The 18245-nt window shown below is 38.0% G+C and overlaps 1 protein-coding gene and 1 long non-coding RNA gene across 2 annotated transcripts in view; both read left to right on the forward strand.

The window, feature by feature from the left end:
- LOC149542198 (transcription factor TGA2.3-like) overlaps positions 1-8784 on the forward strand; it is a 29855-nt gene extending 21071 nt beyond the window's left edge. The window contains exons 7-11 of the mRNA XM_089797217.1: positions 6090-6167; positions 6274-6331; positions 7001-7272; positions 7511-7750; positions 7952-8784. Of these exons, the coding sequence (XP_089653343.1) occupies positions 6090-6167; positions 6274-6331; positions 7001-7272; positions 7511-7750; positions 7952-8098 (795 nt within the window). The 3' untranslated portion in view covers positions 8099-8784. The remainder of the gene's footprint in view (positions 1-6089; positions 6168-6273; positions 6332-7000; positions 7273-7510; positions 7751-7951) is intronic.
- On the forward strand, positions 3712-4779 carry LOC149542199 (uncharacterized). The gene is made up of 2 exons (XR_016355433.1): positions 3712-4055; positions 4577-4779. It is a non-coding gene; the product is annotated as an uncharacterized LOC149542199 (long non-coding RNA).
- Positions 8785-18245: the final 9461 nt, after the last annotated feature.

The raw sequence follows: 18245 nt of genomic DNA on the forward strand, positions 1-18245 counted from the left end.
GAGTGCTCGCATGGTGCTTCCTGGGTGCTCGCGGGGTGCTTCTTGGGTGCTTGCGGGGTGCTTCTTGGGTACTCACTTTGATATGGCTATGATACATTATTATTATTTCACTATTTCATGCTATTCGGCTCATTGTCATCATGAGCATCTTTATGATATATGATATTCATAGAATTATATTTGAAGAATGAATTTTGAATCTTGCATCTTGCACTAAGTTAATTTTTTAAATGGTCATTAGTAATGGTTATGAGGTTTCAAGTTTGAAGTTTGAACTTATGATTTGTGAATCACATTTCAATTTTCTCTATTCATTGTATTCAACTATATTTGGTATGTTAGTGTTATATAATATTTTGAAGTATCATTTCATAATTAGCATTTTCAGTCATATATATTATATATATACTATGCAACCCCCTCCCTCCACTCCCCCTCCTCCCCTACCCCCCTCACCACCCCCCCCGCTTCCCCACCGCCCCACTGAAATAACCCCGACAAGATTATTAAACACCAAAAATAACTCTTAATTCTTCAGCACCAAAAAAAATACTCTTTATACTCCAGCTCTGATACCACTGAAGTGACCCTGAGATTACTGGCCTCTATGGAATGTGCCGATTCTGAACTAGTCTCTTATACCCGGTAGAGTCTGATGCTTTAATTCATGCTACTTCCATTATCTTTGTCGCCACAGCACATTAAGAATTCAATGGAGTCCGACCGTATTCCCTAACATGAATTTCTACTGGCTCCCAAACTGAATTTGCCTGTATCAGGGAAGTGAATCGCATGTAAATGGAACCAAATTCTACTGTCCACCCTCGATGTGGATCCCAGAATTGTAACTGAGCCGCGGTTCAATCGAGAGGCTTCAAACACTATGACTGGTGCATGAGCTCGGAGTTGTTTCGGATGATTTCTCCAAACTTGCTGCGTAACCCATGTTATTATGGTTGGAACCAAAGTTAGATCTGTTGTAGATGATTACTATCGCAACCTGTGATGACGCACCCAGACTGTATCTCGTGCCCTGCTTCCAAACTTTCGCCAAGCGATGATGCCGGCACTGATCATGGACTCTGCGGTTCATATATGATAATCTTGCTGTTAACGGCACCTAAATTGGTTAATTTATTCCCGCCATCGGCTTGAAGATGACTGTAATACGTCTGCCCTTCACTATTGGGCCCGAATTCGAACCGATATTGATTGCAATGTAGGTGCCCTCACTGCCCAGATGCCTCTGCAACTGCGCTCGTACCATGGATCTGCTGGTTCCGCAGGTGTCTAAGGTGCCCTTATGAATGATGACAGTAATCACCATATGCATGAAACTCGTAATCAAAGGTACTGGATTTCCTGGCTAGGTCGCAATGTCGCATTCAGCCTTGCATAGCAAACCCTCCACTTGGTGCGTAAATACCAAGCTGGGAAAATGATCTTTGATAATCCTCAAATTCTTCTTACAAATCTAAATTGATATCAGTCTCTAGAAGCATTAAATCTGAACCACAGAAATTGGCCTTAAGCCACAGATAATTGCCCTGATGAAATGACTGAATGTCACCTCCAATCTGCAATAATTCGGATGATATTTCACACCCTCAAAATTGTGTACCGATTGAGAGTTATCGTTCTCAATGGCCAACTGTGACAATTGTAAAAACCCTAGGTTCCACAATGCACCTGTGATTAAATCACAATCTGAAAATCAAAGAGAGATAATCAACTGCCTGATTCGAATGGAGCCCCGGGGTGCCTATTTATTCTTTTCCCTCCATCCTCTCCAGAGACTTCTAGAACCTTTTTTGATCTTATCCCTCAAGTGACTTTATTAAATATTTTCCAAGTCACTTTATTAAATATAAAGTTATCTTTTAATAACTATTTATTTAATTAAAATAATTAATTAGTCGTCCTTGGACAACCAGTATTAATTAAATTAATTAAATCGAACTGTCACCAAAAAATTGGGGACATGACACCCACCCCCGCCATCCCCAAATTGAGGCTATTTTTTTCCTGCACCCGAAACTGGTCCTGACGACTCCCCGCACCACCGCATCCCCGCGCTGGTGTAACACTGGTTTAGTTTGAATGTTCCATGTGTTCTCCTTCTGTTGGACCAATGGGTTGTGCCACGTGGCAGAGGTTAACTTTCATGTTAACCCATTTCGCTGTTTCGCAGGTCATTTTGGCAGCTTGCAAAATGGCGGAATGTTTAATTGGTTCTTCCACTGTTAATTGTAAACTGTGCAAACTGTCAGATTTTAAGGATTTTTTAATCAACGGTCGTGTTTTAAACTTTTAATCATTCATTGAGAGATCTTTTATTACATCCGAGTCATCCATTTCAAATGTAACCTTCTTCATCAACAATTCACCTTTTTTTCTGGCAGATCAGATCTTTTCCATGCTGGTCAACTCTACAGGTGTATGCAGGTGGGTTAATTCTTTGTGTTATCCCTTCCCGTGTTGTATGACAGCAGCACAATTTGATTCTTTCCGGCCACAACACGTTTCCAAGGCCAGTTCTTTAATGTTGGGTGACTTTTTGGGCCTTGTAGCATGATGCCAATGTATTCACATGCCTCTTTATTGCTTGCAAGGATCAAATCTGTCAGATTTATCCTTCTATCTGCTGGGCGCATTCATTTTGGTCTTCCTTGTCACTTCCAAGATCAAGTTGCATACAACGAATGGATTTCTTTCTGATATTTATTGCTCCTCTCCTGTGCAATATAACTCTAGTTTAGTTGGGGGTTAAACTTCAAGATGTATTTGAGTTATGCCCGAATCTTTTAAAAGGTAAAGGTTGTAAATAATTTCTAGGTTCTTCTTTGTTTACATTTTGCAGCAGCAGTATGTTTTGCAACTGTATCCCTTTGCCTTCCGTTAATGAAAACCTGCTCTTTCATTTAGCTATCTTGTGCAGATTTCTGCCTAGTGTTGGATATTCTTTTGTATGTTCTTAGTTTGCATATTGTGTTTAACCAGCCTGCATTTGCTGCATGTTGAAAATTCTCTTTCCTTTCAGCATCTGACCATTTCTAACCCGCATAGAAATTCTTTGGATATAGAATAGAGTTAAGATTTGTGCAGTTTGGTGTTTCATTGATGTTTAGTGCAGTTATAGGCAGAAGTAGTAACTGAGTTTCAATCTGGTGCATCACCCCCTTTCTGTTTCAGCAATTTAATTTAATGCATTCCTTCTCTCTTTTCACTCAAACTGGTAGTTTAGGAGCATCTGGTGCATCTGGAGATTCAACCTCAGAGCGCAAGTTCCACACTTGGAGGTTGTTTTCATGTTACAGGAGGTTGCCCGGGGAAATCACGTTGGGCATGGGTGCAGACTTTTGTGTCAATAGGACTTTGGGAGTCAATAATCAACAATGCACGAATCTTTTCAAGCATTTCATATAGAAGTAAAACAAAACTTAATCCTATTCTGTCTTAAAACAAGTCAAATGATGTTTGTATTTTAAGGTTTAATGTAATGTATTCTAGTTATAATATTTTTGTATTTTAATTCTATTTAATTTTACTATGGCTAATGTATTATGAAATTATTTAACTTCAACACCCACACACACCTAGAGATAAACTTAGATCTTAATTTATCATCATTGCAGGAAATAATTAAACAAGATCCAACTCAAGTCCCAAAGGAGTGGTGGATGCTGTGTCATTTGAATTGACTTGATTTGATGTGAATATGTAATGACTGGGTAAAATGATGCAAAGTTGACAAGACTCAGTGTGAAGAGACAGATACAAAAAGCAAAATGAAAATACAGATCTGGAAATGATATATAGAGAGGAAAATGCAGCTGAATAGGTCGGACTATGGAGATAGATGCACTAGTCTTGAAGATGTCTTTGTTATCTAAGGTTTCAGATTCTGGATCAGGAGGCTTCGTATATCTTTCTCCAAAATTCAGACTTAATGTGTTGGACAATGGAGCTAATCAGCTTAGTCCGGGGGATCTTGCCTATGTTCTGGGACAATGTGTCTCAATTTTCTGTGTGCAGATTTCCAACTCTGTCATCAGGTTGGTAACCTCATTGATAAAAAGGTTGGGCTATGTAGGGGCGGGCTTGACTAAGTCGAATTCCTTGTTGGTGTTTCCATCTTCACAACAGCCAATGATGTAAAAGAGTGTACCCCGGGTAGGGCAGAGGCCAAATTCATAAAAGAATGCTGAATCGACAAGATTATACCTTTTGATTGATAATGGTGGTGATGCAGTGCTAATTAGATAAGTCCTTAAAAGTGTTGATTCAATAGCATGACTACTGAACAAAATTTATCATTAAGTCATAGTTGAAGATAAGTTGCTGTAGGTAGGTTTTTGCCTCTTGTACTCAGATATGCTGTTGAATGATTAGGACTCTTGAATTGGAATGATAGAGTGAATTAGGAATTAGGCTTCGTGAATGACAAATGATTGCTCCAGAGTTCAGGGCTCTCAAAAAATTTCTCAATTTAGGCAAACTTTGATTGGTCAAGTACAAAATTTGAGACCAGACTTGAAAAGCAGAAGGCTGTCACTAACAACGGCTGCAGTTACAGGGAATTTGCTGGGCTACTTGTGCGGACTATGGAGCCAATTTTAGACTCCTTGAACATAGTCCCACCAAAATAGGACTTCTGGAAGTGAGTCACGAGTGTCAAGGTTTATGAAATCAGGTACTAATTCGATTATTTCAATTTGACAACAATAGGATGTGATATGGCCCAAAAAGGCTTGAAATGACCTAGGAGCAGGTACACCCAAGCAAGGGCACAAAATAGAATGTGAAACTGTAAGGAGATACATTTTATGACTACTATATTTCATATTTGTGTGTGTGTTCTTGTGTGTATGAAAGAATTTGAAATGAATCCCTCTTCTTGTATTTTATAAAGTTTGCTCCAAATTTGTGAACCAAAACCACAAACTGAATGAGGGCTGGTGGCCTCGATTACCATAGTTAGCTGTATCAAGCACTCCAGAGACTATATTTAATTTTAGTCGCAACAGAAATGATTATTTCTTTAGATTGTTACTGATTCAATTATTACACACGTTAGTAATTCTCAGGCTACTAGGCATTAGATGTTCCCTGCTATCAGCTATATCGTGTAATGTCAAATTATATAAATCTGATATTCATTTTAAATTTTCAACTCACTTAAGTGTGGATGATACAGAGATTGGTTGTAATGGATCATATTCTTGATCGATGCTAAAAAACTCCTCTAATTCTGATTTATACTAGTCAGTTATTGAGGAAATATCAGAAATATGTTATCTGAGTACGCTGATGTCTTTGGTTGTTGTAAAGGTTGTTAGTGGTTGTAGTGTGAAGCGTTTTATGTCAACCATTTTAAATCTGTAGACATCAACATGATTTTTTGGGTGATTGACAAGCACACGTCTTGATAACAATCTAGCAAACTTGTATCCAGGTTCTGTACACGTAGCTCTTTTTCAATGGCAACCATACTTGGTTAAAGAGAATAATAGTGTAAGGTTTAATTACTTTTAATTGCTTTTATATTTAAATTATGATTGATAATTTGTTTTCAATTTGCTCAATTTTTTATACGTGCTTTCTTCTGAAGTAAAACTCCACTAGACTCTTAAGTAATGGCAAGATTTCTTACAAGCAATCCCTAATAATCTATGTAAGTACACATATTTTGTTTAATTATATCAAATGGTAAATATATTTGTTTCTTTAAATGAAAGAGCCATTTAACAAAGCATATTTGTTAGATGTGGATCTTCATGAAAGATAATTTTGATTCCCTGGTATTGGGTGATATGCAAGAGTCTTGTTTGCCAGCTTGCAAGAATTTTTTTTAATTAGGTAATTATGTGCATGCTTATTGTAAATGACTTTTCCAGTACAATTATAATATTCACTGTAAGGTCCTAGTGCACCATGTGCATCAATAATTGCAGTTGATATTTCCTCATTATCTATCTACTGGTTTGATGGCTAAAATTATAGGAATGATAGTGTGACTTCAATCAAAAAAAGCTGTTTGTTGAATGTTCTTGTAAACTAAGCGTGGTTTCTTGCCTGCTGTTGGATAGGCATATGTTCAGCAGCTCGAAACAAGTAGATTAAAGCTAACCCAGCTTGAGCAAGAGCTTCAACGTGCACGGCAACAGGTATGAGGCCTTGTTTTTTGATATTTTGAAACTTTGCATTATTCTTCCACCACTCAATTCTAGAGAGATTAATAATAAGTTCTATATTATGCTTCCTCCTGTTCAGGGAATTTTCATAGCAGGTGGTGTCTCCGGGGATCAAAGTCATTCAATTGGTGGAAATGGTATCCATTTTCTCCTAAGCTTTAACTCTAGATTTGTTGACCTTGAGTTGCGTGCTACAGTGGGAAATTACTAAAAGATTTTTGCTCTGTCAGTTAAATTGTTTTCCGTCTTCTATTTCCTCTACATATAAAGTGGTTACTTTGTGATAACAACAAATTAATATGGTAAAATTTCCATTCTTCTATAGGAAAGGAGAAAGTTCAAGGCAAGCATTTCCACATAATTTTTCTGCCAGATCATTTGCTTAAGAGCTAGATTTCTTCCTTTCAAATTACAGCTTCTTGTATTGCCACCTGATTTGCATATGTGGCTGCCATGCATATGATTGACTTCTTGGCCATTTTAGTGTTTTATCTGAAATTACCCTTCTTATAAATATCTGAATGTCCACTCAAGTAGAAATGAAATTCTATGATAGAGAAGATTTAGCATGGCACAAGGTCTATAATCAATAATTAAGTGTTAAAATTACTCTCGAGAATATTTTTGTTGGAGCTCAGAGTCTTTGTTATGATTCTCTTGATCCTCTAAACATATGTTTTATATTATCAATGGAATACTCACTTGTTTATTTAGTTGTTAGTATGGTAGTTATTTAAGTTATAGTATAGACGGACTATTGCTTCCACAAATTCTGACCCGAAATCATGATTTTTTAACCTGTTTAGGAGCTTTAGCATTTGACATGGAGTATGCACGATGGTTGGATGACCAACATCGGCAGATAAATGACCTGAGGGCTGCAGTGAATTCACATGTGGGGGATAATGAGCTACGTGTTCTGGTGGATGGTGTTATGGCACATTATGATGATATTTTTCGTCTGAAGAATGTAGCTGCAAAGTCTGATGTCTTTCATATGGTCTCAGGCATGTGGAAGACACCTGCCGAAAGATGCTTTATGTGGATGGGTGGATTTCGTCCATCCGAGCTTCTGAAGGTAATTCTGTTTCATGGTTTATTATGTTTTTGAGCATTTTGTCACGTTTAATTTTTGTGAGCTAGGAAAGTAAGACCGCTGAAGCTAGAATTGCTGGTACACTGCAAAACAAGCAGCCATTGTATTGACTACACCACTTTCCTTTTCTTTGTTTTCTCCTTTCTGAGGAAAATGTTGTATATAGTATAATCCAAGAAAATCGTATTGCCCTTACCAGATGCTTATTTTATGTATGCAGATACTCATTCCTCACCTTGAGCCATTAACAGAACAGCAGTTGATATGCATTGATAATTTGCAACATTCATCACAACAGGCAGAGGATGCTTTATCACAAGGAATGGAAGCCCTACAACAATCATTAGCAGAAACACTTGCTTCTGGATCTTTAGGCTCCTCTGGAAACGTGGCAAACTATATGGGACAAATGGCAATTGCAATGGGCAAGCTGGGTACATTGGAAAATTTTGTTCAACAGGTAACTGTTCTTCTAGAACTTTTCTTATAAAAATTTGCTTTCTATATCACAAGCAGCAGATCTGTATTTTTCCTCTTAGAATAATAGTATGGTGTTGTTTGTTATATAACCTGAAAGACCTATATTGATATTTTTATGTCCGGCTTGGCATGAGGGTAAAATATGAAACTGGATTAATTAAAATTGGGCATTTTATCACAGGCTGATAATTTGCGGCAACAGACACTACAACAAATGCATCGAATCTTGACCACCCGTCAAGCTGCTCGAGCTCTTCTTGCTATCAGTGATTACTTTTCTTGTCTCCGTGCACTTAGCTCTCTTTGGCTTGCTCGTCCAAGAGAGTAAAATGCTTATTGGGAAACTGTCTTTGAATCTGTACTATGTTGCGGCCCTGGGGAGTGGATATTGCCACATCTATGAGCAGAACTGAAAGAAACCTCTCCTTATGACAGGATAGAGTTGATAAAAGGGTTGCAAGGGTGGATAAGAAAAATGCAACACGGAAGATATTCTTCAACTATTGGAGGTTTGTTAGGAATCTTCTTGTATTGGTGTTATCGGATGAATGTTGAAATCACCTTCAAGAATTCCCTTGTGAACTGGGACAATCCCCTACGAATTAGGAAAAAAAATCCTCATATGTCCACGTTAGGATTTTCAGAGTTCAGCAGGTCCACTTATATAAATCTTTACATTAGCTAGGCAAGAATGTATAATATATAGGATTGTTGCTGCTAATATTCACACGAGAATGACCTCCATAAGTAACTTTTTGATGTGGTCTCATTTGTAACATAATATTTCAGATGAGGATCCTTGAAGGTTATTATTAGCATGTGCCTGATATCAAGTCACGTTAAGGCAGTGCTGCTTATCATATTTGTGCAATGTCTGAAGGCATGTTCTAATTGTTGGGAACATGCAAACAGAACCTTTTGCCTCTCTCATAACATGTATTGTTAGAGCCACTTCTGTATAACTTAACACAAACCTGAGCTCCATAAACAAGGAAATTATGTTATTTTCTCAAAGTTAAAGCTAGTTAGCTGGAGTCGCAAGTTTTCTTTTGGCATGCTACATGATCTTTTAAATGACTGCTCTAATCAGGCAGTGTATCATTTAGGTCATTACACTACAAGGGCACTCCAATTCTCGGCTGTAGGAAACTTGCACTGCCCCATTCTTCTGTATCATGTTTAGCCACTGTAAATATTTAAATACTATAATCTATTTCCTCCAATGCAAAGAGAAATTGTCTTGTTAAAATTTTAATCAGAATCCGTGTAAATTAAGAAATAAGGGAGATGCTTAATGAGAGAAAAGACCATTAAAAATAATGTGTTAAATAGTTGCTTTTACTCGTAATAGTGAAATTTAGGATTGGCAGGGAGTCGAATGATCAAAATGGTTGATACGATGGAATGCAAGAGAGATGCTTATGAAAGCCTTTTGTCGCTTTGGCATGGTCATCACTTAGCATCCAATCAACTAGTTGATTATGCTTCTATATAACATATAATTTTAATTTTAACCATGGTCAATGTGATTATAGCTGCAAAGTATCTCAATATCAAGCTGTCATGAATATCAAAGCTTTTAATCGTAAAATTAAGACCAAAGTTTTGTATGGGATGTACAAGACAGAGATTTATGTTGTGAGGTACCGGTAGCAATACTGGAAAAAAATACGGTAGCAGGGTTTAATATCACTACAATCAATGCCACTCAAATTCATTGTTTGGAGGCTCAACATACCTCTGCGACCAACCAAATTGAAATAAGATACCCCTTCGACCAACCAAAATGCTTTGTTTGTCAAATTGTAGAGGAAAAGTTGGTCTTCCTTGAGAGAGCCATAAGTTTGAAAATGGTTGTCTTTTGCACAATACCTATGGTTACTTGAATGCAGTTGCTTTGAATTTGTTAAGCTTCTATGGTGTGAGGATTTTTTTGTACTGTCATCAGATTCTGTTGTCAGGATCCCATAATGGTTGTGTCAGGGATTTATTTTCCTACAAGTACAACACCATTATAAAATGGGACGGGTTTATTTTTCTATTTTAATTTTGTTTCCCTGTCCGTCTTCTTGATAATGAAGTGCACAGCCAGGGGCCCACTGGATTTATTTTTTTGTTGCTACTCCATTGTCTGCTATTTTGCACAAAATATACAATTTTCTGTTTGAATGGATTCCGTATAAGGACTTTGACATCCTATGCGTGGCCTACCTCGGTAAGATATGCGAAGAACGTTGAGGTCCTTCACCTTGGTGATTGTTTTTAAGACCGTTAAAAACCATGGTATTTAATCTGTGGGCTGGCACATGACAATGAAGGGGTCAATTAAAATAGTATTGATTATTGTGTTAATATCTAAGTGTACAATAAATTCAGAAAGAAGGTCTATCTGATTCATGACAATTAACACTCTTGGTTAATTAACTGAAATTAAATAGTGGGAACAAAATAACAAAAGTAAAATGCAATTAGACAATAACACAAATATGCTCAGGAAATCGTAGTTTGGGAAAATTTTTTACGACTATTGGATCTTTTATTTAGCGTAATATATAGAGCCTAGTTGCTTTACCTCGCTTGAAAGGAAAGAAATTTATTTGCTTTCTTTGGCTCTAAAATCACTTAAAATTACTCTTGCTTTATGCAACTTCGTAACTTTATAATTATCTTATTTAAAGATAAGATAAATTTATTAATGTCCAACAAAAGACCAACGAGGGTATAAGGGATTGTAGACATACAAAGGGCAAACAACAAACACCATCAGAGGGAGCACCAAACGATGTCCATAGAATGAACGTTAAAGCAAAACAAACAAAAGAACCAAGAAAAAGGAATAAAAATAGTTAAAAATTGAAGGGAAAAGAGAGCACCTTAGAAAGTGATCCGAGATTAGTATGCACATCTTGTATACAATAGTTCTTTGAACAACTTCTAATACGCAAATACAAGTGCATGCTACTATGCTATAAAAATGGAAACAAACAATTGATTTCCCACAATTAAAACTTTAAAGGAAAGTGATTGCAATTTGCTGATCTAAATAAATTTCAGCAGCATTACGACATACATATTATTATTCTACAATCATAGAACTAGAAGAATGAAACATAATAGAGAACACAAATATACGTGGGGAAAACTTTTCCAAGTAAAAACCCCACCCTCCAAACCATCAAGTTTATGTATTATTGAACAAGTAGTTACAATACATTTTTAGCTTTCACATGGAGATTTACATCTTGGTCCATTCTAGAGAAAATTTGGCAACATAATCCTGTGTAAATAATTTATCATCTCTCTTAATTCTCTACAACAATGCTTGTACTTATAGAGTTCTCATACAAGAGAAAACAATTCTAAAGAATCTACATTCAACGCATTTATAAATTATTTTAGAAACTTCCTTATGCACAACTCTTGCATAAAAACAAAGTATAAGAGAATAGATCACCAAAAAATAGAAACTTTTTATTTTTTTACTCTGAAGTCTTTTATTGTGGAAGAATCTAGTTTCATTTAGCAACTTTTTAGGAAAGCACAAATAAAACAATAAAACGTGGTAAGGCTGACTCACCTTATCCCAACAATCTTCCACTTGACAAAGACTTTACAAGATTCAAACTAATGAAACTATATCATCACAACTATCCATGAAACAACATAAATCATAACATATGCTCTCGTGCTCCAACTAGACATCTATCCAAATAACACAAGCATAAGATCCTTGTGATAACAAAGGCTACACATCCTGACACCACTCAACTGTGCTCATGAGCTACACAGAAGCATTAAAAACATCAACTTCTTAGCCCAACAAAACTGTGAAGTCATCCTCCAGAAAACAAGATAAAACATCAGCGAGAACAACAACCAAACTGATTTGTCCAATCCAACTGATAAACCCACAAGATTGAAAATAACATCCATAGTAAATGCTAACACATCCAATCACCCATACCTCAAAGGTATCGAACACCAGAAAACTCATGCCAGCAACATAACTAATCCATAAATTGCAACCTCAAGCTGTATGTGCAAAATCAGTGGATGAAGACCAAACACATACAAGAACTCCCACTGCATGGGTAATGTCGAATCTAAAAAATCAACGACATACTGAGTCTACTGATAACAACACAAAGAAAGTGAAACCATGTAGTACCAAGGACCATCCACAAAGATATGCAAATCTTGTAGCAAAAACATTGTAGGAAACATCTCTCTCATCCAATCTCCACAACTCTCCCATGTTCTCTACATCCAACAAATAAAAGAGATAAAGGAGCCACCATGTCATCACCAAAAAACAATAAAGTGCAAGTGATAAAATTGATCACATAGCTCCAACAAATCTCAAAAAACAATGTTATGTGAACTCAAACATCCAAGAAGATAACCAAGGCCAAAGAGAGAAAGTGCAAATCATAAGCATGTAGCATGTCCTTCTACAAACACTTCCAAATGTCAACTGTGCCAAGTGTGATCTCCTTCACAACCCCAAGAGAAAAGCCACAACAACATCCAAAGTTGTTTAACCTCAAGAGATCGAACATAATATGATATCATGAATCTACATGGATGTAAGCCTCTCAAAGAAGATCAAACAACTCCAATTCCCATTTGAAGAAATCAGCCCATTACCATCTCCTACTATCATCATAAATGAAAGTACACTTCAAGGAGATAACCATGTTATCCATCTCTCACAATGAATCCTCTAGAACCATCTAACTGTAGCTCAAGATCCACAAATATGAAAGAAAAAATAAAGCACCTAAAAGTAACATTGGGCAATACCTTTGAAGAGATAAGCTGTCGAGTAGACCAAGAGTGGGGAATGCAAATGCTCCTCCAAGATATGCAAGTCACCTTGTGACTTATTCAAGAACAATCTCCTCATAGGTCTCTATTGAACTCATGTCCAACAAAGGTGTAGGCTCCTCGGACTTTCAGTTGAAATCTCATCAAGAGTATACATCTCAACAACATGTCTCTCATCTCAAGAGAATTCTAGCCTCACCTAAGTCTCCAAGTATCCACAAGCACCTATAATCAATCACTCCACTGCAACATAGCACTGTCATGAAGTATCAAGCAAATGATCAAAGTACTCAATACCAAGAAACTAAAATAAGATCAATGTCAAAGCTTCAACCATGGAATCAGGAACATAAACATGACATCATGATCTAAACTATCTCCTCCAAAGAGATAACATGTTTCATGTGATCATATCAAATAACTGTATCATGTCACAACTCTAAACTAGTAATAAAGAGAGAACCATGATATAAAAGCCACCATGATAACATATCAAATAAAAGCATAAACAACATCTCTACCAAGGACCCCTTGAATCCTAAAGATGTCAACATCTCCAATCACATGAAGACACCATCTCCAACTAGTGAACCAACAAATGTGAAAGACCCTTCTGCAGCAATAGGATTTAAGGCATCTTCCAACATCTGCAACACTAAAGAAGATCATCCATCACCATATGATGGAAAATTATAACCACTGCTAAAGCTCCCATTGAAGCGTGATACTAAGCTCTCCAAGCATATGACACACCATCCTCCAAATTTGAAAATCATCCAGGCCCACACATCACACTGGGTGAAACCAAGATCTCCACACTAAGGAAATTCACCATGCTTTAGGACTCCATAACTTACTACCCAAATACTCAAATATCATCCATCCTCTCATCTCAAAGCAACCACACAAATGCACAAGTGACCACAAACAAGGCCAGCTAACAAGTCTGCACCAACACTGAATCAAATCTGGTGGATGTAGACAGTCCACATCCAAGTTATCCCACTGCAATTAAATGGGTGGCCTACCCACCTAACTGCATAACTTGTAGATCCAATCATTGCAACATGCAAACCCACTATCACATTAGTGACATATGCAAATGAGATCAAATAGAATAATCATGTAGATAACATGACTCGAACATCAGATCAACCACAAATCTGATTTGCCAATTATGTTCACATCAAGTACCATAGTCTAGAAATCCAACAAAACATTACCGCAAAAATGCTGAGTGACTGATCACGTATCAACATCTCCATGCAGAGAAAGAAAAACACCTCCTCTCACCATGCACAAAGAATGCATGCATGTAGAACTGCAACTATTTCATCCGGTACCACTCTAAAGGAACAAGAGTCTAGACAATAGCTCTTTAGTAGATCCACAAAAAACTACAAGTTTTTATTTCAGCATGCAAAACTTGCAAAAACATTGTGTTTATAAACACCCATGCACATCCACACCCACTTCTCATCTAGAAGACTCAAAGTCTGAATAAAATACCAAACAACTAAACCCAGAATAATGGATTATCATAGATGAACATCACCATAAATTTTTTAGAAAAAATTATAAACCCCTTAGACCCAAAGAACACGAATCCAAGCCATGCATGTATAAACATCCAAGAGGAGAACATAGTATTGGAACTCTAGGCCCACTTGTAGACCAATCCCACAACCACTACTAGTACATGCATCTGAGAGAGATAGGCTATCCAGAAGCATCCAGATCATCCAATGATCAACTCCATAGCCTCTATGCATTCCAGGTAACAAAAGAGACACCTTCAAATACCCATGCATCAAGAGTTATTCTGCTGTCAACCAAAAGCCCCAGATCAATGTCATTTCAACATGACCAACTCTATTTTCTCTATCTTCACCATCCTTCAAGAAATGTCTGCTGTCTCCTGAAACAATAAATCAACTACAAGACTTTACTCATCAAAGGATTAATTATCAGTCAATTTCTTCAAAACAAACTTCTTCAAGCTTTGCAAGCTAAGAAATCTTAATAGAAGAAATGCCTATAACCAAAAACTTTGTGAATCCTCACATGCAATTCACAAAAATGGGCTTTGATACCAATTGAAGGGAAAAGAGAGCACCCCATAAAGTCATCTGAGATCAGTATGCACATCCTGTATACAATAGTTCCTTAAACAACTTCTAATAAGCAAATACAAGTGCATACTACTATGCCATAAAAGTGGAAACATACGTAGTTGATTTCCCACAATTAAAACCTTAAAGGAAAGTGATCGCAATTTACTGATCTAAATAAATTTCAGCATCATTACGACATATAGATTATTATTCTACAATCATAGAACTAGAAGAATGAAATAGAATAGAGAACAAAAATATACGTGGGGAAAACCTTTCCAGGTAAAAACCCCACCCTCCAAACCATCAAGCTAATGTATTATTCAATAAGAAGTTACAATACATTTTCAACCTTCACATGAAGATTTACATCTTGCTCCATTCTAGAGAAAATCCGGCAACATAACCCTGTGTAAATAACTTTTCATCTCTTTCTTAATTCTCTACAATAATGATTGTACTTATAGAGTTCTCATACAAGAGGAAACAGTTCTAAAGCATCTACATTCAATGCATCTAAAAATTATTTTAGTGTTTTTCTACTCCAAGTCTTTTCTTGTGGAAGAATCCAACTTCATTTAGCAACTTTCCAGGAAAGCACAAATAAAGCAATAAAACGTGGTAAGATTGAGTCACCTTATCCCAACAAGAACTTCTCATAGGCGAGAAGTAGTCCAGAATGGAAAGATGGACATTAGGGTAATTAGGTACTCTGGAAGGTCGCCTCTGCGGTCTACTAGAGGGACGTTGCCAAGTGTGATCTCTGCGAGGTCTCACAGATTTGGTGTGAATCGAGATAGTGTAGAGAGGCTGCTTCAATCCTCAGGCAGGGATTGTAGGACTAAAGAAAGAGGTGATGAGTTGCGTAAGGGTTGATGTCGAGCAAGGTTGGAGTTGTATAGTGTGCTCGCGAAGCTGCATGGTCTCTTGAAGATAGAGTGCAAGACAATGTTGGTCAATATATCTGAAGAATGAGGGAAGAGACCACCACTCTGAATAAATAGTAGAATCTCCCTCAGATCTCATAGTAAATGGGACAACAAAAAATAAAGTGAGACTTGGTCTCGACCTCCCTGAGGTGACAAAGTCGATAGATCTTGATCTCCATACCAATCTGGTGATCAGTCTGAATATGTAGCCGGTGAGAACCCACTCTAAAAGATCCCAAGGAGATGCAAAGAGCAGGAGTCCAGTGACGAGTGAGGTACCAAGGACGTAAGATGATCCTATCTTGAATATCAAGAAAGTGCTCAACATAGAGGGCCATGTGCGGACGAAGCCCACCTAGGGGATTCCTCCAGGTTGTGATAACATATTTTCTGTAGATGTCAAGTCTAAAATTCTCATTCAACTCCCATTGAGGTGGAAGAAGATGGGCGAGAGCATCGAAAGAAAATTGGAAGGGGGAAGACGATCCAAACTAATACCAATCGAGCCCAACAGAGTAGAAACCTGGGTGTACCAACAATGAGACCTGTGACCAGAGTCTAAACTCGCAACCTCCATAGAGGAACAATAGGCCAAGTAGGAATATTTGTAATGATTTTCGGGGGAATCAACAAAGCTCCAGAGCTGATGAAGGAGCCAAACTAAATCAAAGATGGTCCCCAATCTGAAAGGGTGAGCACCAAACTTAGCCAGAACGATGCTGTGTGGTGTGAACCGATGACATTTGATAATGCACCGAAGGAAAAGAGTTTGGAATCTCTCAACAGAGGCCTAGTTAGACTCCAAGAGGGAGGGGACCCAAATAGTAGAGCTATAAAGGACAGTCGACTTGACTAGGGAGGCAAGAAGAGACATCTTAGTTGTGGTATCCTGGAAGTGGTGTCAAAAGCATTATCGCTCAAGAATAGCAAGGGATTTGAGCCCCTTGTTGACTCTAGTTTACATGGCTGGTCTCAGGCTTAATCGAGGTCCATAAAACTTAACCCCCAAGTAAGCATATGAAGATGCAATCTCGATCTCGATACCTTGGAAGTAAAAATGGAGATGGGATGTCCTCAAGCAATTGAAGACCATAATTGGAGTCTTGCCCAGATTTACAACTAGCTCACATGAGTCATAGAAAGAGGCCAAGCCATCAAGGAGCTGTTGAAGACCATTAGGAGAAGATGCTAGGAGAATCACATCATCAACAAATAGGAGAATATAGATCAATACCTGATGTAAATAACAACCATCGCCAGGGAGCGAGCAATCACAAAGAAAATCCTCAAGCTCATCAATGTAGATGCCAAAGAGAGTGGGGGAGAGAGGAAAACCCTATTTCACCCTGATAGTGCTTTGGATAGGATCAGAGAAGCCTTGTGGAGTCCTGAATCTTCCCTCAATGTGCTCGTATGACCTCATAATAGTTGTAATAAGAATCTTTGAGATCTCGATGTCCTTAAGATGCTGAAAGAGAGTCGCCTAAGGAATAGAGTCAAAATCTTTGCGAAAGTCAACAAAAGAACAATAAACTTTCATCGTGCGGTGGTGAGCTTCCTCAATAATGGCCTGCAAAATCAAAATGCGATTAGTGGTCTAAAAATCTAAATGAAACCCAACTTGACCTATAGCCCGAACAATGTCACTAATCTAGCTCACTGGACAAGATACCGTTCAGCATAGTCACATAGAGTTTGGCGAAGGTATGCCTAACCATGATGGTCCTATAGTTTCCAGGGTTAGAAGCTAGACCAGATTTATGGATCAGATAGATAATATGTTGGGACCAAGTGTCAGGGAAGCCGACACAAACCACTCGACTAAAGAGCATTGTAAGAAAGGGACCCAGAATAGAGATACCCAACTTGAAGAATTTAGTTTGAAATCCTTCCTCATCTGGAATTTTGCTATTGTTCATAACTCTAACCGCCTCACTAATGTGGGAGAAGGAGAAAATGTGACAACAGGTGGGGTGGAGGATGAGACAGAGAAGGGGCTAGCCAGGAATATCATAGAGTGTGGAGGTATGGGAGGCAAGGGAGTGAAGATCCAGAGTAGAGGGAGGTGGGAGGGGGAGGGGTGGGTGGCAAAGAAACATGGTGTGCCAAAATAACTTTGGGGACTAGAAGAACATGGCACAAAGAGACTTACATTGCAGTAAAGTGAATTTCTATTTCTTATGGCAAAGAAAGCGATGGTAGTCAAGCCTCAACTAAGAGGAAGAGGAGGAAGTAGTGGGTGGAGTAGAGCGAAGCATGAAATGAAAGGTTTTGCAATCCTCATCAAACCACTGGTTCATGGGGCAAGATGTGTGAGTGGGGTGAGGGGTGAGTGATAAGTTGCAGTGGGGAATGGAGAGAAGGGCAGACTCCCACAAAGTGGACACAAGTGAGTGGAACATGGAGGTGACATCCTTGGAGTTGGGGAGGGGTCTTCGGGGAGAAGTTGTCTAAGGTGATGGATAAAGAGCTCCGCGTCACCATCGAAGAAGCAAAAATAAGTACGAGCATGGGGGGAAGGAAGAGGAGGGCAAGAAGAAGCAGATAAGCAAGGAGGAGAAGGTGTGAGGGGTCCCTAAAGGGTGATGCTAAGGAGGGCATGATC

This window comes from Cupressus sempervirens, chromosome 8 (assembly GCF_028749045.1).
Source record: "Cupressus sempervirens isolate cs-2001-9-10 chromosome 8, ASM2874904v1, whole genome shotgun sequence".
Classification (NCBI taxonomy): Eukaryota; Viridiplantae; Streptophyta; class Pinopsida; order Cupressales; family Cupressaceae; genus Cupressus; species Cupressus sempervirens.